This window comes from Peromyscus californicus, unplaced genomic scaffold, assembly GCF_007827085.1.
Source record: "Peromyscus californicus insignis strain IS unplaced genomic scaffold, ASM782708v3 Scaffold_6__1_contigs__length_162567912, whole genome shotgun sequence".
NCBI lineage: Eukaryota > Metazoa > Chordata > Mammalia > Rodentia > Cricetidae > Peromyscus > Peromyscus californicus.
This window is the reverse complement of record NW_026294584.1, coordinates 51,115,467-51,139,010: the sequence shown is the minus strand read 5'-3', so window position 1 is coordinate 51,139,010 and position 23,544 is coordinate 51,115,467. Positions and strand designations below refer to the sequence as shown.

General features: G+C 46.5%; 1 protein-coding gene across 1 annotated transcript in view; it reads left to right on the top strand.

The window, feature by feature from the left end:
• Kiaa1549 (KIAA1549 ortholog) overlaps positions 1–16,323 on the top strand; it is a 132,984-nt gene extending 116,661 nt beyond the window's left edge. The window contains 4 exon segments of the mRNA XM_052719630.1: positions 529–575; positions 3,211–3,368; positions 8,632–8,777; positions 11,192–16,323. Coding sequence (XP_052575590.1) covers positions 529–575; positions 3,211–3,368; positions 8,632–8,777; positions 11,192–11,398 — 558 coding nt within the window. The 3' untranslated portion in view covers positions 11,399–16,323.
• Positions 16,324–23,544: the final 7,221 nt, after the last annotated feature.

Sequence of the window (23,544 nt, the reverse complement as noted above, 5' to 3'; positions counted from 1 at the left end):
AATTATAAGTAAGTTAGTCAGTTGGAAAGCGTCCATCATTGCTTGCTGATGGAGGACCCCAGTACCATGCTAAGTTTTTATAAGAAAACAGTTCCTACTGGGCATTGTGGTGCATGCCTTTAATCCGAGTTCTTTGATGGTAGAGGCAGGTGGAGTTCTGTGAGTTTGAGGCTAGCCTGGTCTACATAGTGAGTTCCAGGGCAGCCAGGGCTGTGTAGAGAGACCCTATCTCAAAATAAAACAAAACAAAACCCAGCAACAAACAAAATAAAAACAGTTCTTGCTAGGTATGGGAACACATTCCCTTAATCCCAGCACTCAGGAGGCAGAGGCAGGCAGATCTCTCAGGACTAGCCTGTTCTACATAGTAAGGTCCAGGCTAGCTAAGGTAACATAATGAAACACTCCCCCAATAACAGCATAGCAATAATAATATTCCTGAAAATTGACCTAAGTTTGTAAGCTTGATATTGTCATTTGTAGTAAGTATTAAATGTTTATTTTTATGTTCTTTTCAATTTCCCCTAGAGATTCGAAGACTATGGGATGACGCCCCCATCAGGCCCGTTACCAAGGTAAGATTTCCAGGAGAAACCCTGTCATGGCTTTCTCATGCAGACTGGTTTTTTTTTGTTTTTTTTTTTTTTTCAATTTTACAGACTCATATTTTTTAGTTAATTTGAACAGTTACCAAACTCTGGGTTGTATATTTTCTTGATCTAACCAGATCAAGTATTAGGACTTGGGCAGGCAAAATGGCTCAGTGGGTAAAGGGGCTTGCCACCAAGCCTGATGACCTGAGTTCCGTCATAGAAGGAAGAGAACTGACTCCAGCAGGCTGCCCTCTGACCTCATGTGCCATAGCACACGTACACACGCGCGCGCACACACACACACACACACACACACGCGCGCGCGCGCGCACACACACACGCACGCACACATACACACACACACACACACACACACACACGCACGCATGCACGCGCAATGCTGGAATTTAAGTTCTGCTACTGTGTGAGAGGTGGGGAAGGGAGATGAGAGCCAGGAAAGGATGAATTAGAAGAACAAGGACCTTGTGAAAATGGAAACATTAAGGGCCATTTTTCTCATGAACAAAGAACATGAAGCCAAATATTTACAAGCGTGTAGCAATATATATAAAGGATATTGTACTACAACCAATTTGGGGTGATGTTAGCAACACACAGGGTGATTTAGCATCTTAAAATCCGAGCCGTGTAATATACTCCTTCGAAGAGGACAAAGGAGGAAAAGTGCCATTTCAGTAGACACAGCATTTGATGAAACAACATCCGTGTGTGCTAAGAGTCTTAGCACACAAAACGTAGAGGAGAAGTATTTTGGCAGTGAGCTCTGAGCCTGCTCAGTAGACTTGCTGAGTAGAATTCACCGGAGTTCAAAATATTTATGAGCAAGAAGTTATTTTTAAAATCAGGTAATGAAAAATTTTTTTAAAAGATAAAAATCAGGTAGTGACGGGGCTGGAGAGATGGCTTGACAGTGAAGAGCACCTCAGAGGATCAGGGTTCGATTCCCAGTGCCCTCTTCTGGCCTCCAAGGGCACCAGGCACACATACATCCGTGTAGGCAAAACACTCATATGCATAAAATTAAGTAAATATAAACAAAAGTTTTTTAATCCGATAGTAACAGACATGTCCAGGAAGAGGAATTTTATCCTGCCTAGTCAAGTGAAAATTAGGCATTTGTTAACTTGCATCTGCAATTGTGAATTTGACAGTGTCCGAGCACCTACAGGCTTTTCTGCATGAGCTCAATTGAGGTTTTTTTACTGTTATGAAATTAAGTGTGTCCATATCCGTAGACTCTTCATAATTTGTATTTCCCAAATGACAGATGTCAGAAGACAGAGCAGTGGGTTTTAATGGAACAGAGTATGGGAAGTTCCTTCAGAGTCCTGTGTGAGATTCCAGAGTTTGGTGTGGAATCAAGCAGGGTGTGAAATGGTGATTGAGGATTTTCTAGCAGATCGTTAGTATCCGCCTCGCTCCTCTGAGAACGTCCTCTGTAAGGGCAGATTTTCCTAAAGGAACACATGTCAGATGACAATATAAAATACACGGGAAACTGTGCTATTTGGGGGGATTTTGTTTTTTACTTTTTTTTTTTTAATGAAGTGTGCTGGATATCTACAATTTTGTTGAAATGAATGCAGAACCTGGAAAGGCTGTTGCTACTATTGATGAATAACATACTGCTGTTACTGGTCTTTTGTAGAAATATAAATATATATGTGCATCTATATAATTTGGATTTTTGGAAACTTTAGCTGTGCTTTCGACTTTGGAAAAATACAAAAATCAACATTCATGTTGGTCTAGAAATGTTAAACTTAACTTTTTGCCCATTTGTACAGAGATGATACACTATATTAAATATGTAAGGTCTTACCTGTGTGGGTTTGATTACAGAAACTAATAAAGTATTCTCTAGATAATGAAGAAAATGTGTGAGACTCTAGATGTCCTCTGTGAAGGGCATTTGAGTCAAATCTAAGGCAGTACCCCACTAATTGGGAGGTGAGCGGTTGGGGAGAGTGGTTTAGTTCATGAGGATTATTATGCTAACACGTAATAGGCTTGTGTTTTTAATAGATTCTTAAAGGAAGTATCCTTAAATGTTCTTAGTTTTAACTTACAATGAAGTTAATATTTATGGATAGAATCCATATAGAAGCTCTTCAGAGCCCTCAGTAATTTTTTTTCTAAGTTTAAAGGGGTTCAGAACTTAAAAAGTTAGAGAACACTTCTTAAACTGGTTTTCAGTCTTGATGGACAAGTGAGATTTTTCTTTCAAAAACAAAAACCCAAAAGCAAACATCAGACAACTCAGGTCTGGGTTGCATCTTTCTGGGGTGCAGCGTGGGAGGCCAGACTGAAAAGCGAGGCTCCAGTCACACGCCTCCCCTCTCCTCCACCCCTCCTCCCCCTCCTCTTTCCTCCTCCCTCCTTTCTTCTCCTGTCAGTCTTTCAGACTTAGTACCTAGGCAGGGCCCTGGACTAACAGGAAACTTGCAGCCCCTAAGGAGCCAGACAATGTCCTGTATTCCACTAGAAGAGATAGATAATTACATGAAGCCGTGGTAAAGCCCTGTAGGGGGCGCTAGCCTAATAAAATTCCAGAGCCAGGTAAGGGGTTTTGACACGTGCTGTGCTCTCCCAGCAGACCTAGCTTCGGCCCAGGGTTGCTGCCATCTTCAGAGTTGGTCCCCCCTGAACCCCCACAGCCCCAGTCATCAGCTGAAGCTCCATTTGCTGCCCGAGGGCTCTACCCTGAGGAGATGCCGTCGGTCGCCCGTCCTCGGCCTGTTGGGGGCACCACAGGTGGGTATGGTGATTGAGCTTGCATTTCTGCATGGTAGGACACTTGCTGCCAAGCCAGTGTAGCTGGCCCGCTAGCACTTGTCTCTGCCTTCCGTCTCTCCCTAAGAATGCTGGCATTACAAATGTGCGCTGCCGCCCCATCTGGCTTTTACAATAGATTCTGGGAATCCAGCTCAGGTGGTCAGGCTTACATGCCAGGGACCTCTACCCGCTGAGCAATCTCCTGCACCCTACGACTGTACTTTATGATTCTCTGTTGGCCCGCCAGAGGTGTAAGTGGAACAGCTGTGAGACCCTTTAGGGTTTCAGTGTGGGGGTGAGGGGGTGGGGGTGGGGACACTGCTCTTTGGTGGGTAAGCAGTGGCCACCATGGCGATGCTGAAGTTCATTGTAGCCGCTGTTGGTATCACCCCAGCAGTTTACCCAAGCTTCAGACTTGACTCCCCCCAGATCACTGTCTCCTTTCATAGCTTTCCAACTCACGAAGAGCCAATGCTCTGAGGGCTGTCTGTGAATGCATCCTGTTTCCAGCATCTGTGCTACTTGAGATTATGGCCCTTCCCAGGCTCATCCTGTTCCCTGTATATTTTGCAAAGACACCTTGGTGTGTTTTATGGCTTAAGCCCATTCACTCTTTCGTCCTCCCCAGTTATTCCCTCTCCCTCCTATGAAGCCAGCCTGAAGCTTCTCTTTGTGGAATATATATACACTTCTATGGTAACATCAAGAAAGTAGTTTAAGCTGGGCAGTGGTGGTGCACGCCTTTAATCCCAGCACTCGGGAGGCAGAGGCAGGCGGATCTCTGTGAGTTCGAGGCCAGCCTGGTCTGCAGAGCGAGATCCAGGAAAGGCGCAAAGCTACACAGAGAAACCCTGTCTCGAAAAACCAAAAAAAAAAAAGAAAGTAGTTTAGGTGAATTTCAAATATTCAGTGATTGCTACATGTCTTAGTCAAAGTTCTGTTACTGTGAAGAGACACCATGGCCACAGCATGGTGTTTCTTATAAAGGAAAACATTTATTTGGGGCTGGCTTATGGTTCAGAGCTTTAGTCCATTATCATCATGGCAGCATACAGGCAGACATGATGCTGGAGAGGCAGCTGAGAGTTCTACATCTGGATCAGCAGGCAGCAGGAAGAGAGAGATACACTAGGTCTGGCTTGAGCATTGGAAACCTCAAAGCCTGTCCCTAGTGACACACTTCCTCCTACAAGGCCACACCTCCTAATAGTGCCACTCCCTATGGGGCCATTCCTATTCAAACCACCACACTAGATATTTTTCTATTGTGTTATTCTAGAAAATTCTTGTATTTTGCGTTGAACACAGAACAGTGTGTCCTGATGCTCTGTGGGGTTTCCTACTTTCCAGGTCCTGTTCTTTGCCTAGAGCCTCAGTCCTCTTGTTATTGTATATTCGGGCCTTGCTGCACTGCATCTGTGCTAACCAAATTCAGATCACTGCATCCATGCTAACCAAATTCAGATCACTGCATCCGTGCTGACCAAATTCAGATCACTGCATCTTGCTGACCAAATTCAGATCACTGCATCCTGCTGACCAAATTCAGATCACTGCGTCCGTGCTGACCAAATTCAGATCACTGCATCTGTGCTGACCAAATTCAGATCACTGCATCTTGCTGACCAAATTCAGATCACTGCGTCCGTGCTGACCAAATTCAGATCACTGCATCCGTGCTGACCAAATTCAGATCACTGCGTCCGTGCTGACCAAATTCAGATCACTGCATCCGTGCTGATCAAATTCAGATCACTGTGTCCATGCTAACCAAAATCAGATGCATTAAGTTTTAGTTAAAACCGTGAACATAGAAGTTGTGTCAAATATTCAACTATAGTCTGTCTTCTGATCATTTCTAAAATGAACTTACTTAATTTTTTTTTTCTTTTTTCGAGACAGGGTCTCTGTGTAACTACCCTGGCTGTCCTAGAACTAGCTCTGTAGACCAAGCTGGCTGGCCACAAACTTACAGAGATCCATCTGCCTCTGCCTTCCTAGTACTGGGATTAAAGGTGTTTGCCACCACTGCCCAGCTACAAATTGTGTAAATGTATATAATGGAAAATGTTATCTATTGGAAGTTTTTTTTTTTTTTTTTTTGGTTTTTTGAGACAGGGTTTCTCTGTGTAGTTTTGGTGCCTGTCCTGGATCTTGCTCTGTAGACCAGGTGTCTCCACAGAGAGCCACCTGGCTCTGCCTCCCAAGTGCTGGGATTAAAGGTGTGCACCACTGCCGTCCAGCCCTGGAAGAATATTTTTAAGATTGATTTATTTTTATTTTATGTGTATGGGTGTTTAGCCTGTGTGTCTGTCTGTGCACATGAGTACAGTAACTGGGGAGGCCAGAAGAGGGTGTTGGGTCTTTGGAAATTAGAATTACAAAGGATCACAACCACTTTGGGGGTGCTGGGAACTGAACCCAGGTTCTCTGCAAGTGTGATTAAGTGCTCTTAACTGCTGAGCCATCTCCAGCTCCTAGAATTACTTTTTAATTATAAAAAAGTCATCAAATGTGGGGCTGGGAGTGTAGCTCAGCTGATATTGTGTCTCCCTGGCATACACAAGGCCATTCCTCAATCCTGCATAAACCATGTGCACACCTGTAATCTCAGCAGTGGGAGGTGGAGGCAGGAGGATCAATTCAAAGTCATTCTTGACTGAATAGTGAATTTGAGGCTAGCCTGGGCTAGCTACATGAGACCTTTACTTAACAACAATAAATTATCAAATGTGTGTTTTTAAAAATTACCAGAAACCAGGTGTGGTGTCCTAGCCTTTAATTCCAGCCCCTGAAAGTCAGAGGCAGGCAGATCTCTGTGAGTTCAGTGTAGTTTACATAGTGAGTTCCAGGACAGCCAGAGCTAAATAGAGAGATCCTGTCTCCAAAGATAAACAAAAGGAAGATCTGTAAGAATTTGTGAGAAGGAGGCTTACTGTAGAGGATTGATCTTAAAAATTGACAAGTAAGGAACCTTCAGAAGACATAAGCAGAGAACAGGAAGAAACAATTCACAAAAGTGTAGGTGTGTGTGTGCGTACCATATAAAAGAACTAGGAAGATAGCCTAGTTTTAAAAATAACTGGAGAAGTATAGATTAAACTTGATAAATACAACCATGAAATTATCTTCATAAAAATGTGGTGATTTGCGTGGTGTGTCACCCTCTTCAGTACACACCAGCTGCCGCTGTTAGTGTCCTGTTGTGTTGTGGCTGCTGGTGGCTGTGGTAGTTACAGTCTCAGTGCTAGTCAAGAGCAGCTTGAGGAAGGACGGGTTTTCCTGCTCACTTGGAGGGTTCCAGTTCATCTTGGCGGGGAAGGCGAGGTGGCAGAGTGTGAGGTGGCTGGGACGCAATTAGGAAGCAGAATCATGTAGTGAGGGCTTTGGGGACCAGTTTGTAAGTAGGACTCATGAGCTGTTGGTTTGGTAATTTTTTTTTCTTGGAATACACAAGAAATTGTGTATTCCCTGCTCCCAAATCCAAAATACTGACGGGAAAACGACATGCATGAAGATGTTTAGCACATCATTGTTTGGGTTAGGAAGAAAAGGAAACTTACCTCCCTGGATAACCAGTGAGTAAATTGTGCAGCTGTTTATCCATCTGGCTTTATTTCTCACTATTTTGGTCTGGCTGTCCTGGAACTCACCATGTAGACCAAGCTGGCTCTCAGACACTCAGAGATCCACCTGCCTCTGCCTCCTGAGTACCTAGATTATTGCTGTGTGCCATCATATCTGGCCATGTGCAGCTATTTAAAATAAAGAGTCAGGAAAGGCTTGAAATGATCCCGGATCCTCCAGTTACCACCTGCATGTCTGGGGCTTGATCTACCTTATATCTCCTGTTCCTTGAACTAACCCTCTGTGGTGACTGAAGATGTAAGGAGCTGACGCCCAGCAGGGGCAAGAGCCAGCCTCTGGAGGACACAGGGCTTGTCACAGCTGCGGATCTGCCAGGCTCTGAGTCGAGTCAGCTGGAAGCCGGCGCTGTTTTGTTAAGGGATCAAAGCAATATTCAAAGTCAGGACTACATTATGATTTCAGCCACTGTGTGGCTTGACACGAAAGGTATGCTTTAAATCCCTTCCTGGGCCACATCTGTGACCTCTGAAGATGGGCACAGCCTGTGTCTGCGGAGTGGATAGTGCCGACCGACCGACATTGCTCGATGGTTTCCACGCTGCACTCTTTCCAGGTGCAGACTGGGGCTCCTGTGGAGCTCGCTGCCCTGGCCGAGGCCCAGACTTCTTTTTTACCATCAGTTATTGCTGTATGTCCAGATATGACCATGGAAGAGTTCCTTTTAAAATGTAGTCTGTTAGCTGAGGGTAACTGGACCAAGCATAAAAATGGGCTGAAACAGAGAGGCCACACCACCCCAAAGGCCCCCCAGAGAACTTCTGTACCATGGGTTAACTTGATGATCCTAGTAGTGTTGAGAACTATGTGCTGTATTTCACAATGCTCAGAGATCAAGTTTTAGGAGTTGGGATGTAGCTCACTGGTGGAGCACCTGCCTGACAGTACAAGGTCCTGGACTCAGTCCTTAGCACCACCAAAAAATAAAATAAAGATCCTTCCTTTTCTTCCTTGATTGCAATGTGGGTATTTGTGTTGTATTTCCATGTGCCAGATGCCGACAAGAGAAAGAAGGAACACCCGGCTTTTGTAGCCACACACAAGCCGATGTCCCTGTGTGGGGAGTTAGCCCACACCTGGCCTTGCCTTCGCTAACTCTTGCTGTTAAGCTAGCGAGTGGGGTTACTTGTGCTGTGGCTGTCGTGGAAACATGTAGTGTACTTTGAATGTTCTGAATTTAAATAATCTCATCACCTGCTTTTTAAGAAAAAAAAAGCACATCATACATTCAGGTCCTTGTGAATCTCAAAGCTACAAGCAGGAAGGTGCCAGACTTCAGCTTCTTTACAGCCTCAAAACATTCTGCCCCTTTCAAGACATCTGTGATCCCTCATCCCCAGACATCTGGTGGCGGTGGTGGGAAGTTAGGAGCCTTGCATCAGCGTCATGTTGAGGGGGAATGAAAGCAGCTCTCTCTCCCATCTGCTTTCTTATGAAATGCCGCTTCTGGAGATGCTCAAGATCAGCACAGAGTTTGAAAAATACCTGGTTTTTCCCTATCCTCGATGGAGCCCGTGGTCAGAGCCGAAGGGGACTTGGCAGCCTCCCTTCGGCTGTGCTGTGGACGCTGACCTGGTCGCTGCTGTGTTCCTTCCAGGCTCCCAGATCCAGCACCTGACACAGGTGGGAATCGCAAGCCGAATTGGGGCCCAGCCGGTGGAAATTCCTCCCAGCAGAGGCGGCCAGTACGGGGGACCAGGCTGGCCTGTGTACGGGGAGGAGGAGGCAGGGCGAAGAGAAGCCGTGAGTATCTGGGGCTTCTGCCCTTCACTCTTCTTGCCCTAGCTTGGTTGTGCTGTTGGGTGAAGTCCCTTCCACTTGTGGAATGGCTGTGATCCTCCCGAGGCAGGTTTCAGGTTTGAAGTCATGGACCTGAATGAAATCCAGACTTCTTCTTTGGTGTGGTCACTGTAGCTTTTCACAATCTTACCTTTTCTGTATCCTCACTGGCTTGCCGATGATACTCCCACCTTGACCACCACCTGGGATGGTTTTATGATAAGTACGTGACTTGGGGCATTTCAAGGCATCCATCGTCCTTTGGGTTTCTAGCTATTCAGCGTGAGCACCGTTCATCTCTGCAAGGACTTTATTTTCTCAAGAATTTCATGGGGCTGTAGAGCTTATCGATGGTTAAGAGCACTTGCTGTTCAATCAGGAGGACCAGAGTTCAAATCCTAGAACCCTTGTCCAGTGACTCTCCAGTACCAATAACTCTAGCTCCAATGGATCTGATGCCCTCTCTGGCCTCAGTGGGAACACACACATACATACACACAGACACACACTGACATATGTACATGCACACACAGACAGACACACAAACACACACTGACATGTGTACATGCACACAGACACACAGATACATACTGACATATGTACATGCACACAGACACACAGATACACACTGACATATGTACATGCACACAGACACACAGACACATACTGACATATGTACATGCACACACACAAACACACATATGTACATGCACACACACAGAAAGACACACAAACACAAATAAAAGAAAATAACTTTTTTTTTTTAAAGAATTTTCTCTCTTGGTATAAACGAACTGATTTTGAGAATGCAAACCTGAAGAGTCCTCTGTTTGAATCTCATTGCTGTGTGCCAACTTTTATTTCAATTTATTACCTTCTCGGTGGGCACACTAAATTCCTCACAGTTAGAAGCTTTTTTTTTCTTTCCTTTTTTTGCGGGGGGAGGGGTTCGAGACAGGATTTCTCTGTGTAGCCCTGGCTGTCCTGGATCTCACTCTGTAGACCAGGCTGGCCTCGAACTCACAGAGATCCACCTGGCTCTGCCTCCCGAGTGCTGGGATCAAAGGTGTGTGCCATCATCTCCCGGCCAATCAGAAACTTGTATTTAGTGAAAGGAAGTTTACCTCTTGAGTGAGTGATTTTCCACGAAAAGACCTTCCTTGCTAGACTCACAGTCAGTCTCATGCGTTTGCTTCAAATATATTGACAACTTCCTGTCACTGTTATGCCCAGCTTCATTTCATGAAGTGTTGTGGGTTTTCTGCTAAATCCAGCAACATTCACTGCGAGTTTTTCTTCGTCACAGTGTGGGGAAGTGAAATGCAGAAGTAGTCAGGGCCGGGAGGCCATGCTTGTCTCACCTTTATAATACCAACCTGTACACAGATGTAGTTCACTGATCCGAGATCTTTTTTTTTTTTTTTTTTTTTTTTTTTTTTTTTTTTTTGTATTACAAAAAAAAGGGGGGAAAGATTAAAAAAAAACCACTGAAAAAATGTAGTCATTTTTGCTAAAATAATGCCAAATCAATTGATAGTCTGCCAAATCAGAAGAATTAACGTCTTCTAGTAAAAATAGCCTACTTTTTTAAAAGGCTCTACAGAGTGCCTGCTAGATACCAGTTGGATAAGGTAGAAAATGAGCAGGTGTGGGGGGACTTGCCTGTGACCCCAGCAGTTGAGAAGTGAAGGTCAGAGAGAGAGTGATGAGTTCTAAGGATAAGACTCTGACTCAGGAACAGAAGAGATGGAAAATGACCTTGCGATGGGCTTTGGCCTCGAGGTTCCAGTATGTTCTTTTGTTTGTTTGTTTGGTTGGTTGTTTTTTTGAGACAGGGTTTCTCTGTGTAGCTTTGGAGCCTTTCCTGGAAATCACTCTGTAGACCAGGATGGCCTCGAACTCACAGAGATCCGCCTGGCTCTGCCTCCCGAGTGCTGGAATTAAAGGCGTGCGCCACCACCGCCCAGTATGTTCTTATGCACACTCCCTGGGCACCAGAACGGAGGCATGGGTTCTCCCCATGCCTTTTGCCAGTGGCTCCTTAGCTGCTCCACTCTGGGATATCATCATGTGTGTGTTCCCGCCCCCACTTTTCCTTTCTGGCACCCAGTCTCTCCCTCTCTCTTCTCCCCATGAATCAGAAGCCCTGGAGCAGCTCCTGTCTGCACCCGCTCACTCTACACCCAGCACACAGGGTCTTGGGTGGGAGGGGCCATGCTGCAGGAGAGCTGAGGGAGTTGGTGGGAGATGGGTGGAGGGCAACTTGGCATCCCCAGGCTTTATCTCTTGTTCTTGCAGGGAAGTGTAATAATGTTTACCGTGTCTTTCAGACCCACATGCTCGGACATCAAGAGTATTCTTCTTCACCGCTGTTTCAGGTGCCAAGGACTTCGGGCAGGGAGCCCTCAGCTCCTCCCGGGAACCTCACCCACCGAGGGCTGCAGGGCCCTGGGCTGGGTTACCCCACCAGCTCCACAGAGGACCTCCAACCCGGCCACTCCTCCGCCTCCCTCATCAAGGCGATCCGAGAGGAGCTCCTGCGGCTCTCCCAGAAACAGGGCTCAGTACAGAACTTCCACAGCTGATCAGCCCCCCCACCTTGCAGGTTTGCCAAGTATCTGCTTCCTGTGGAAGCAAGACCAAAAGGAAATCAACTGAGTGGGTGTTTGTAAGAGTCGGAAGCAGCATCTCCGGGCAAGCTGCCCGAGGAAGGGAACAAGTTGCAATTTTAGAAGATGCCATAAAGTCGCACGGACAACTCATGGTTCATCCGCTAGGTTGGCAATTTGGTGGCCACTTGGGTTCAGTCAAAATGTGTGTACTTTGGGCCAAAAGCCAGCACTTCACACACACACACACACACACACACACACACACACACACACACACACACACGAGAAAAACCAAAACACAGACCTAAGCTAACAAAAATGCTAAGTTAGTCTCCTCTTTCAGAGGCAAAAGATTAAAACCTACAGGTGGTTAGGGATGGAGGAGGCAGCGTTTCCATGGGAGTCTGACCGGCGCGTACAACACACCCGCTGCTCTGTTTCCTAAGAAGAGAGATTTCAAGACATTTTAGAACCAGCTTGGTCCCTCTTTTCCTCCATAGGAACTTATTTTAATAGTAATATTAACAACAAGACATGCTGAGACTGTTTGGTAATCTAAAAAAAGCTCCCCGTGAGAAACGTAATGGTAGGTTGTGGAGCCTGGTGATTCCAAACAAAGCCATTGCCTGCGTTCCTTCTCCTTCTTCTGGTGCTAAGCTCCGAGGGCCCTTCACCTTTCTGTCTGTCAAACACAACTGTGGCTTTTGCAGGAGAAGAGTATGTTGGCGGTTTCATTATGTTCTGGGGGTGGGGGAAGAAAAGGAAAAAAGAACTCCTGCATTGGGGAGGGGGAAGCTTAATATTTATTTGGTTATTCAAAATACATACCAGAGTTTAGATTTCCAGTCTTAGTTGTATTTGCTGTTTGCTCATTGGGCACACCCAGCTCTTGGTGACATGAGGCAGCGCATCTCAATGAGGTCCAGCCTGCAGAACGAGGCTGTTGGGGTGTCCTAACTGCCAGGTCCTTGTACTTGGCTCACAATTTGCTCAGATTATGTTTGAATGAGAAGTCTTACAGAAGCAGACATTATTTTCAATGATTCTTAGGACCACCCGGTTGCCATGAGTCTGCCCATAGTAGTCAAGTTCCCTGAGCTCCAGCCTGGAAGTGGAACTGTGTTCCTGTCAGCCTCTGTAATGACTGAAGAAATACAGGGTTTTGAGACCATGAAGGAAATGAAGTTTCCCCCATTTCTGATTTTGCTATTATTGCCTTGTCTGAAAACTCTTACTCACTTTGGGCCAGAGAGAGGTCATCTCACAGTATAATTCTGAAGTCACATTTCTCAGCTTCTGACATTATAGTCAATGACATTCTGTATTCTGGTGCCTGAATGAGACTGTGGGACATTGCAGACTAACAGGGGAGTCCCACCAGGAGCCTCTTCATCAGATGAATGAGTACTTTTTATTGAACAACAGATAATGGGGTAGAGTTTGGGGAGCTCAGCCTAATCAAAACCTGTGTGTCTAGGCAAGTTTTAAGAACATGGTAACACCCGGGCAGTGGTGGCACACGCCTTTAATCCCAGCACTCAGTAGGCAGAGGCAGGCGGATCTCTGTGAGTTCGAGGCCAGCCTGGTCTACAGAGTGAGTTCCAGGACAGGCTCCAAAGCTACACAGAGAAACCCTGTCTCGAAAAACAAAAAAACAAAAAAAAGGAAGTATGATAAAGGGATTCTACCTGTATTTTTATTCCTAGAACAGATACACCTTTAAACAGGTGTTACAGCCAAAGGTGGGGTGTAGTTTGGCACGCAGACCCTTTGGGAGCTCCAGCGCGCTTGGTTGTTGGTTATTTAAAGCACACTCAGTTTGCACTCCTTTTCCCTAAACACAGCAGCTTTATCCCACTTAAACTGCTGTGGGATATGCCACGCCCAGCAGGCGTCCAGCCAATCAGCCAGTGTGCTCCCCCGAAAAAGGCTGTCCTGTTCAACGTGTGTAACTTTGGTGTCCCACATATTAAAGCACCCCAAAATAAAAGTTAAGTTTTTAATGTCTGTCCTTTTCTCCTAATTATACAAGTTCTGTTGAGAAACACAAACTGCAAGTTCGAGTCTGCGTTTTAGGACAGCGTGCTTGGAGAAGTGCTTTTTTTGTTGTCTCCTTTGTTGCTCATTCCTTGTGTCTGGTTCCTTTGGAATGTCATTCTTGTTATCAGCAAGACCATGTCCCCCTCCCCATACACACACGCACACGCACACACGCACACACCCATGCACACACCCACACACCTCATAGGCTCTCTGCTTCTAAGGATCAGGTGATCTTGCTTGCAGACATCCCTTGAGGATGGAGCCTCAGTCACTGTGAATGTGTAAGATGTTGTCTGTGTCAATGTTCTGGCACAGATGATGTGATATGCTGTGATCTGCCAGCGTCTGGGTACACATCATGTAGGCAGTCAGACCAAAGCTGAAAGCCCAGTGTGACCCCTCTTCCTGCTGGTCTGCTTCGAACGTAACACTTCGTTAGCTTCAAAGGTCTCCTTTTTTTTTTTTTTTTTGCTCCTAACTTTCTGCAGTTTCTGACACTAGATAGGTCAGCAGACATGAGCCCTGTCTTCCAAGAGATCTTAGAATCTCAGCTGGATAGTACAGACAGGTATAAAAGATGGACACTAGATAAGCAGCATGGCTTAGATATCCATAAGATGCAAAGGGCACAGTTGTGCTGGATATTCGGAAGTCATAGAAGTTGCATGTTTGGCATTGATGAGATCTTAGTGGAGAAGCCAGCTGCAGAACCACTTTGATGTGACTCCGGCCGGTGATGGTACGGCAGGGGATCAGGGTTTAGGAGTGGGGTACTCTGTCACTGAAAGTGAACTTGATCTGGAGCTGTGGTAGTGTGAGCACTCAATCCTTAACTGCACTGTTCAGGAAGTTTCCGAAGAGGAGGAAATAGTGTTGGGGGGAAACCTGTCCAGAAACACAGCAAGCAAGCGAGCAGGCTAGTGAGGACCTGCCTAGGAAGAGCCCCAGTGTCGCAGAAGGGAGGCCAGAGTACCACGAACTGCTGATGTCTGGTCTCAACTAAGTCAGTGGCGAGAGACTGGCCCCGCAGGCCTTAGCTTCTAGCAGATCTTGATGGTCCTCTGTGGTCTTTAGCAGGTTGTGGAGAAGTACATCCAGCTTCTTTCACCTCCATGTTTTCCTCCCATTTTTGTTTCCTTTCAGAGTGTGTGCTGATTTGATGGCATAGATGACTTTTAAGCAGTAGGACTTTTGCCAAGCAGAATTTTTGAAGGCATGAGGCCTGTGACCCAAAGCACAGGTGCTGGTAAGCCTGGAAGGCCTCAGGCTGAAACCAGTAATTCCTGCCTTCTTGTGTACAGTGTCCCCTGCAGTTCCAGGTCTCTGTGAGTGCGCCAGGAACCCAGCCAGTCCCCAGACACTAGTCTGTTTAGGCAGAATTTCACGAGTTAATCATTCCTTAGGCCTCCCTTGGCCCCTCCATCCTGGATCCTTAGGAATTAGACACTTGGAAGGGTGTCAGTCAAGGTTCTGGGCACAGGGCAGGGTGCTCCTCTATTTATCAAGCTCACTGCTAGTGGAGTTTTCGCCATGTCATTTCTACCTCCAAAGTGAAGGCTCCAGAGCTCACCATCAGAGCCTGCTTGTCCACGTCTGGTCCAAGCAGGAGTACGAGGAAGTCCGCTTCTACGCCCGTGAGCACAAACACGTCTGTATGGGACAGTCCATTGAGCTCCACCATTTAGACCAGCCCATTACAGACATTCCTGGAACAGGTGAGAGGGTTTCTATGGGCCTCTGTTGTAACATTCTCATGAGATATATAGGCTTACACTCGTCACCTAGTAAACAAGAGTGCACATTTCAGGTGGTTTATTTTGAGGGGGAGGGGTCTGGAGGGGGGTGGTGATTGTGGGGATTAAACTAGAATTCTTTTGTCCATGCTAAAAAAGACTTGAAAACTGAACCGTCGTGGTACAGTGTTAATTCATGCCTGTGTGTGTAACAGGACACCCGACAATTATCTTAAGAACACACAGCAGCATTGAAGTGTAGAAAAGGAATAGTAAATGCCTTTGGGAACACGAATCAGTTAGGAACCAGCCAGGACGCAAGAGGAACAGTGAATGTCTACATCCGAGATGCTCCTCCCCGGTGTCCTACAGGGCAGGTCAATCCAGGCTCCCTGCTTTGCCTCCTTCCTACGGGTTTCTCTGTTTCAGGGCCACTTCAGTGATGTGTTTGGAGCATTGCTGATGTCTTTTCTCGTGCCCACCAGATACCAAGGACTCATGACTTGACTCCCAAAGACACAGTTTGGGAGACATATAGTGCTAAGTTAAAGCCAGACACCCTGCTCTGCCGCTGCAGTAGAGAAAGAAGCAGGAGGTGCCAGAGCAACCAAGGTGTCTGGTCCTTAATTTAGTTGTTCTGAGCATCAGGGAGTTGGTTCAGAAACGGTTATAGAAAGGCTCCGGGTTTTGCTCTTCTCCGCAGAACTAGCATCAGCAGGGAATCTTGCTCTGCCCGGCCGCTGCGGGACCGACTTGTCTCCAGCTTGGTTGAGGTCCGTGTTCTGACTTTGCACCCTCATGCTAGATGATGCGTGTTAATATACAAAACTGCAGAGCGGATTGGGCCACCTGTGGCATCAAGACTGCAACTTGACAATCATGGTGTGCTGATCTCAAACGGGCACTTAAATCTCAGTGTGGGTGTGTGATTTAGCGATTGAGCCCGCCCTTCTATTTGTCAGTTACGTTTCTACCCTTCAATTAGCTGCACTGTTTTCTAATGTGCTGTAGAGTTTGGAGATAATTTATGCAGTGTTTGGTTCCCATGTTTACAATTTTTACAGCTTTCCTAGCATTTTAAATGGAAATGTCAATAAATGCTACGAATTGGTGTCGAAGTGATCCTTTCTGGTTTATTCCTTTGCAACACAGTTGTTTTGTGGTTTGTCAAATGCGGTTGCCTGAGCTGAGGTGACCTTTTGTTCCTTGATTTTGAGTGCCTGCTGAGAACACCTAGTGTGGGTTTCCAGGGACTTCCATCAAAAGCATTCCACTCAGTGCAGCTGGCAGAATTGTGTCCCCACTCTCATCAGAGGTGCCACGTCCACTTCCTGCTGCCCACTGGCCCAGCTGCTGCATCCTCTAAGCAGATGCAGGCAGATCGAAAAGAATAGGACACTATGGTTTAAAAATGCAAATGAGAAGAGCAAAGTTCCTTCCACCTTGAAAGGAGAATAGGGCAAACTAGGGGTGGTTTTTTGAAACCCAAGAAAATGAAACTCCCTGGCACCTCAAGAAAGCAGAACAATTCAGAACGTAGGGGAACACAACAATTAAGAAAAACATGGACTCCTGGATAGCATCCTGGGACCACAAACGTGGCAATGCTGATAAAATCTAGTCTGTACATAGACTGGATTTTGTAGGTTGCCAGTTTTGTATAAAAGACCTCACTAACGGGGAGCTCTAGAAAAGATACAGAAACCCTCTCTGTCCCTTCGCAACTTTATTTATAAATACACAAATAAACTAACCTTGTCAGGGAGAGCTCACAGGGTATTGTCATGGCTGTTGCAGCCCTGCCCTGAGCATGCTAATCTACGACTTGCCACACTTCTTTGAGAGCATGGCTCCTACTCATGGTGAAGGCAGAGCTACCAGCTTCAAGGCTCAAGGAAATAACTCTTCAAGGAGCATTCAGCCAGGTACAATGGCACACACCTGTAATCTTGGCACTCCAGAGGCTGAGGCAGGAGGACTGTGAGTTTGAAGTGAGTGCAGTCAACCTAGTGAGATCCTGTCTCAGAAGTTCAGAGAGTTAATAGCTGAGTGTAGCATGCTTGGGGCCTTTGGTTCAATTCTTAGCACAACCAAAATAATAATAATAATATAACAATAACAACAACCAAAAGGAAATCTCAAAACCAGCAACAGTCAGCATAGCCCAATATGAAGACTCAGTTCTAAACACTAAAAACAAAAAAGGAAAAAAAAAATCTTAATAGTGGGCCAGGGAGATGGCCCAGGAAAGGTGCCGTGCAAATCTGAAGACCCACGTTCAGGTCCAGAACCCAAATAAGAAAGCTGGACGTGGTGTCCCACATCTCTGATCCCAGCACTGCTACATCCAGATGGGACACAGATGGGACAGTCACCCTGAAGCTCTGAGGATGGGCGTGTGTGTCGACAGAGAGATCCTGCCTCAGCCAGGGATTTCCACAGGTGTGACATGGCCAAGTGTGTGCTTGCATTCACACCCCCACCCATAAAATAATTAAATTAAAAAAATTAAAAAACTTGGCCATTGAGTGTCTTTACAAGTAAGGGCACTTTCCTCCAGGCCTGACTACCTGGATTTGATCCCCAGAACTCACATGATGGAAAGAACTAAATCTTGTATGTTGTTCTTGGACCTCCATTCATGTGAAAACACACACACACACACACAATTAAAAAAAAAAATTTAAAGACTTAAATGTCTAAACCAGGCGTGGTGGTCCATGCCTTTAATCCCTGGATCTCTGTGAGTTCCAGGCCAGCCTGGTCTACAAAGCGAGTTCCAGGACAGCCATGACTGTTACACAGAGAAACCCTGACTCGATCCCCCACCCCCCAAAATTTAATAGCAGGAATAGGACATTATGAATGTTTAAGCAAATTTTAAAAAAAATTTCCAAAGAAAAATAACACACATGAATATGCAGTGATCATATATTCCAATATATCAAGACAGTTTTCATTAATAAATACTGGGCATGGCTGTAGCTTAATGGTAGTGTGCTTGCCTGGTACATGTGAGGCCCTAGGTTTGACCCTTAATACCACAATATTACATATACATATAGATATATAGATATGTACATATATAAAGAGATAATCTATACAAATATACATACACAGATCTGTATAGATACCTCTCTTTATATATATCTGTATATCATAGTATGTTGTAATGAAGAGAGGCTTTTTTTTTAAGCAACAGAAGTGCTGAGGGAGTCGATGGAATGTATTACCTAGCCAGATTTTACCTGCTGTGAATGTAAACAGGTCCAAAGTACTAGGAGAGCAGTCACTAGGAACGAACAGCTTCAGCTTTGAAGGTCAGGCTGCTCCCACGCCCACAGCAGTGGTCATTTCTTGTCCCTCCCCCTCCCGGTTTGTCCCTCCCTGCTCAGCACAGCTTAGGTGAAAGGGGAAACAGGAGCAGGCTAGCTCCCGAGGGAGATCATTTACCAAAACCTTGTTATTGCAAGATGCCCTGTTTGTCTAGTAACTTGATTCCCAGTGACTCTCCAGCACTTTGCTCAGCTCCCACATCTGCCCATCCTGGGTGGACTACAGGTAGGGTGTGTTTGGTTGTCTGTTGTTAAAGTCTGGAAAGATCCCAGCGGCATCTGAGTTCTGTCCCCAGTCCCCCCATAGTGGAAGAACCGCCACAAACAACATCCCCCACAGTCACACACAAAAGTAAGTGAAGTCTGGGAACCTGTGTGTTTTTGTCGCAGATATTCTTCTTAGACAAATTTGATTTATAAATTATCAGTAATGTTAAACATTTTCAAGACACACTAAATTTAAATGAGATAGCCAGGCAGTGGTGGCGCACGCCTTTAATCCCAGGCTGGCTTCGAACTCACAGAGATCCACCTGCCTCTGCCTCCCGAGTGTTGGGATTAAAGGCGTGCGCCACCACCCGGCTTCCCCCTTATCTTTTTATTTTTTTGTTGTTGTTGTTGTTTGTTTTTTGAGACAGGCTTTCTCTGTGTAGCCCTGGCTGTCCTGGAACTTGCTCTGTAGACCAGACTGGCCTTTAACTCACAGAGATTGGCTTGCCTCTTTAAGTTGACTTTTTAAAATGAATTTAAGTTAAAAGTCCAGCTTTTTCATCACCTTAGTCATAATTTGAAGTGTGTTCAGATGTCACCTGTGGCTGGTGGTCACCTTATTGGACGCACAGTTCAACCTGAGGCACTTAACATGGAAGAAAATTCTAACCACACAAATACCAATCTAGGAAGGCAGAATAAAAGCAGGTTTTTGTTTGTTCATTTGTGTTTTGAGACAGGGTCTCATGTGTCTCAGGTTGGCCTGTTTGAGTCTGCTATGCAGATGAGGAAGACTTTGAACTGATTCTCCTGCCTTTGCCTGCCAAGTCCTAGGATGACAGGAGACTGAACCTGGGGCTTCATGCTAGGCATTCACTCCCCCAACAGAGCTCCTGCCCAGCCCAAGAGACTGAGTTTTGAAGAGCTTTTTGGGAAGTGGTATTGCTGTTTCCTTGAAAAAGGGAAGGAGAGCTTAGACCTCTCACTGCCCAGCTGCCTGAGGGTCAACTCGTCCTTCAGAGGCGCTGTTGACACAGCAGGGTGAAGGAGGAAGAGAACGGTTGCTTAACCACAGCCACAGAACTGCTGCCACCCAGTCCCCAGCCCCGCTGGCCTCCCAAAAGCACGGTAATTACCTTGATACAATCTGACTACTGTTGTAAATTATTTACACAGCCTGGGGTTGAGCTTTGTTTTGGAAACTGATTCCTGGACATTAGCATTTTCCTTCAAAACCAAATCACTTCCTTAGGCTTGATCTCTCATCTGTCCACCTAGGATGGGGATGTTCTTGGGACAGAGTAAGTGAATGGAAAAAAAAAAAACTTAATTAGATGCCAGATTAGGTTGAATCCTATGAAATTGTCACATTTATTTATTGGTATTTATTTATTTATTAGTTTTTGAGACAGGGTTTCTCTGTGTAGCCCTGGCTGTTTGGAACTCACTCTGTAGACCAGGCTGGCCTCGTACTCAGAGATTTGTCTGTCTCTGCCTCCCAAGTAAAGTCGTGTGCCACCACCGCTCTGAGAAGTTGTCCTTTTATCCTTCTTAGAGGTCAAAACCCACTCCACATCAGCAGTTTTAGGTGCTTCAGATGGAATAGCCCAGGGGAATTCCCAAGTACTTGACTATCACCCTTCAGCATTCTAAGAACTAGCCAGGGACTGGTGCAGAGGGGAGACCCAACATGGTAAACAGAAGAAAAACAGCAGTCACAAAAACTAACTCCCTCATTTGTGGTGGATAAGTTGGGAACAGCCGTATCTGCTTCTGTTCATTGTATGTTTGCCCCAACATTGTAAATTCTTTACAAGCTATTAACTCATTTCTTCCGTATAAGTAACCTCATAAATCACAGTTCTGTTTACCCTAGTGTCACACACTAGGAATCTGGACACAGAGAGGTGAAGTAATTTGCTTAAGATCACATAGCCAGTCTGTGGGGGTGAGGAGAGAGGAGTTAAGGCTGTGGCTCTGGAGGGTCCCCAGAGGAGATACTGGGGATGAGAGGTGTGTGTCAGGAGTGGGGCCACGCTGAGGAAGCTTGGGGCAGGGTCAAAGCCAGGAGCAGGAGAGAGGAAGCCAGACCCCTAGATGCTCAGAGCAGAGCCCAGCCTGGGAAAGCCAGGCCTCTTGAGACCCTGGGATGAGAATCCCAAATTTCTGATGCCTGCCCTGGGGATGCTCAGGAAGGGTGGAGAGCTGAGGGTGGCGTTCTAGCTTCTGAACTTAGTAGAGGAAGTCTGGGTTAGAGGGAACCCCTGTCTGCCGCTAAGGGAAGGTGAGGGCCCATCCTGAGAGAGCCTGGAGGAGCCTCAGGAAATAGCAGGGAACCACACGTATCCCTTTCTACCACTTTGGTCCCGTGATGAGTGAGATACTGTCAAATCGGCAAATTTCTTGGTTGTTCTTTGTTTTGTTTTTTTGTGGCAAGGGTCAACAGGGTGGACTGCTGCTGTCCTAGCAAAGGAATTGAGTGTCACAGACAAACCCAAGACACCCCCAGCTGACTCCCACCCCAGCTCCCTGCCTAATCCTCCAGGGAAACTTCTATTTCCTCTTTCCACTGTGCAGGACCAACCCTGGCCGAGGAATCCTCCCCTCCCCCTCAGCCCTGCCCTCCCCTTCCCAAGGTGGCCAAGACTAAAGCTCAGACCTATTACCTGTACTGCAGGACGAGTGGAAGGAGGCCAGGACCAGGCTGAGGAGCAGGGTGGCTTGCGGGGCAGAGGTGAGGTACCCAGGGATGCGGAGGGAGACATCTGTCTGGGCCATGTTAGCACAGAGGTGCCCGGGGCTGGGGACCATGTGTCCCGTGTGTGCGCTGTCTGAGGTGACTCCTGTCCTGCGGGAGTTGGGAACCTGTTCAGTGTTTGGGGGAAAAGAAAGAGGGCGGAGCCAAAGAAACTGCCCGTCACACCTGCTCTGCCTTTGTGACTGTGGCTGGGGGAGGAGAGGAGGGGTAATCCCTGTCCTCTGTTTTTGAGGCAAAATCGTTCCCATTGAGGAAAAGGGAAGGCAGTTCTCTGCTGGTTCCTGGGGGCCGGCCTTGATGCTGCTTCACCTGCAGGTGTAGTGTACATCATCTAAACCAGTCACTCTGTTATTTATTGAGCACTGACTGTATGCACTGTCCTATGCTACAGCCTGCAAATACCTACACTCAGGATGTTGCTGTTACAAAACCCAAGACCCTGAGCAACCTGGGGAATAGTGTTTTAACAGGTGAAGAGGAGACAGAGGCGCCGGAGTAGGGAAGATGGACGCATCGAGGCCACAAAGTGTGTGGCCCACTGTGATCTTGGCATAGATAAACCTTGGTCAGGATGGGAGTGGGAGACCCGGAGAGCCAGGCTGAGTGTCTGTCTGAGCACAGACTGAGGATTTGTAGCCGTATCAGGAGGCAAGGGTGAGGGAGGCTGTGTGAAGGTGCTGAGCTGAGTAGCAACAATGGAATGCTGCTTTCGGTCTAAATGATTGACTGATAGTGTTCTCCTCTAAGTGTCCTTACCCAAGGCAGTACATTCCAAGACCCCAGTGGATGCTTGAGACCATGAACACTGCTGAAACACACACACACACACACACACACACACACACACACACTTTCCTAGAAATACGTACCTGTGATAGCATTTAATTTATAGTAAGAGATTGTTAACACTAACAATTAAGCAGCAATTATAACAACATGTTATGAAGCTATTTAAAACTTTGGAATGCTGGGTGGTGGTGGGATATGCCTTCCATCCCAGCACTAGGGAGGCAGAGGCAGGTAGGTGATCTCTGAGTTTGAGACCAGCCTGGTCTACAGAGCAAGTTCCGGGACAGCCAGGGAGATATAGAGAAACCCCATCTCAAAAAAAAAAAAAAAAAAACAAATGATGATGATGATGATGATAACATAAGAATTGCTTCTGGAACTTTCTGTTTAATGTGATCAGACTATAATTGATGACATGTAGCTGAAATTTTAAGAAGTGAAAGCAGAGATGAGGGGGTTGACTGCAGTGTGTTACACACTCACCTTGAGGGTGAATGGCACCCAGGAGCCTAGTGTTTGAGACTCTGAAGTAACTGAGACCTGGTTCCTGTCCTTGAGGAGAGCACACTCCAGCAGCAGATAGAAGAGAAAATGGTCAAATCTGCCGAGAGGAGCAGGGGGCAGGCTTTCAGAGGAGGTGACCTTAGGGCTGGTATGGGAGCTGGTGTGTGCAGAGGGGCGTTGAGGGGTTCTTCAGGTAGAAGGAGCCATCCATCCAGCCATCGAAAGTCAGAGGGCTGCATGAGTGTGGCGGGCCGGCCACACGTTTGCACGCTGTGTTCTTGCACACAGCCAGCCTGCTGAGAAAGTGATGGATGCAGTCCCACTCACTGAAAGCTCTGGAGAAGGAGATCTCCCCTGGTTGCTCACTCCCGTAACCACAGCACTTCAAGGTGAAAGCAGGAGAATCGGGAGTTCGAGGCCAGCCTGGGCCACATGAGGCATCTCCCCCTCCCCCAGAAGTCTCCATGCTCCAACAACCACAAAACCCACAAAGTGAAACAAACCAGAAAAGCTCTCTGGAAGGACAGGTGTAGCGGCCCAGAGGGGCACTTGCTTCAGATTTTTCCAAAGGAATAGATTAGTGGTACCCTGATTTGGGGATGGGGTACCTGTGCTTCTGGCAGCTCAATTTCAGGTCTTACCCAAAAATGTCCAGTGCCAGCCAACCACTGTTTGGACATTCACCAATGTCCAAGTAGCAACACTGTGTGCCTGGTCTTTGGTTGGGGATAAGAGGGTTTCGAGAGC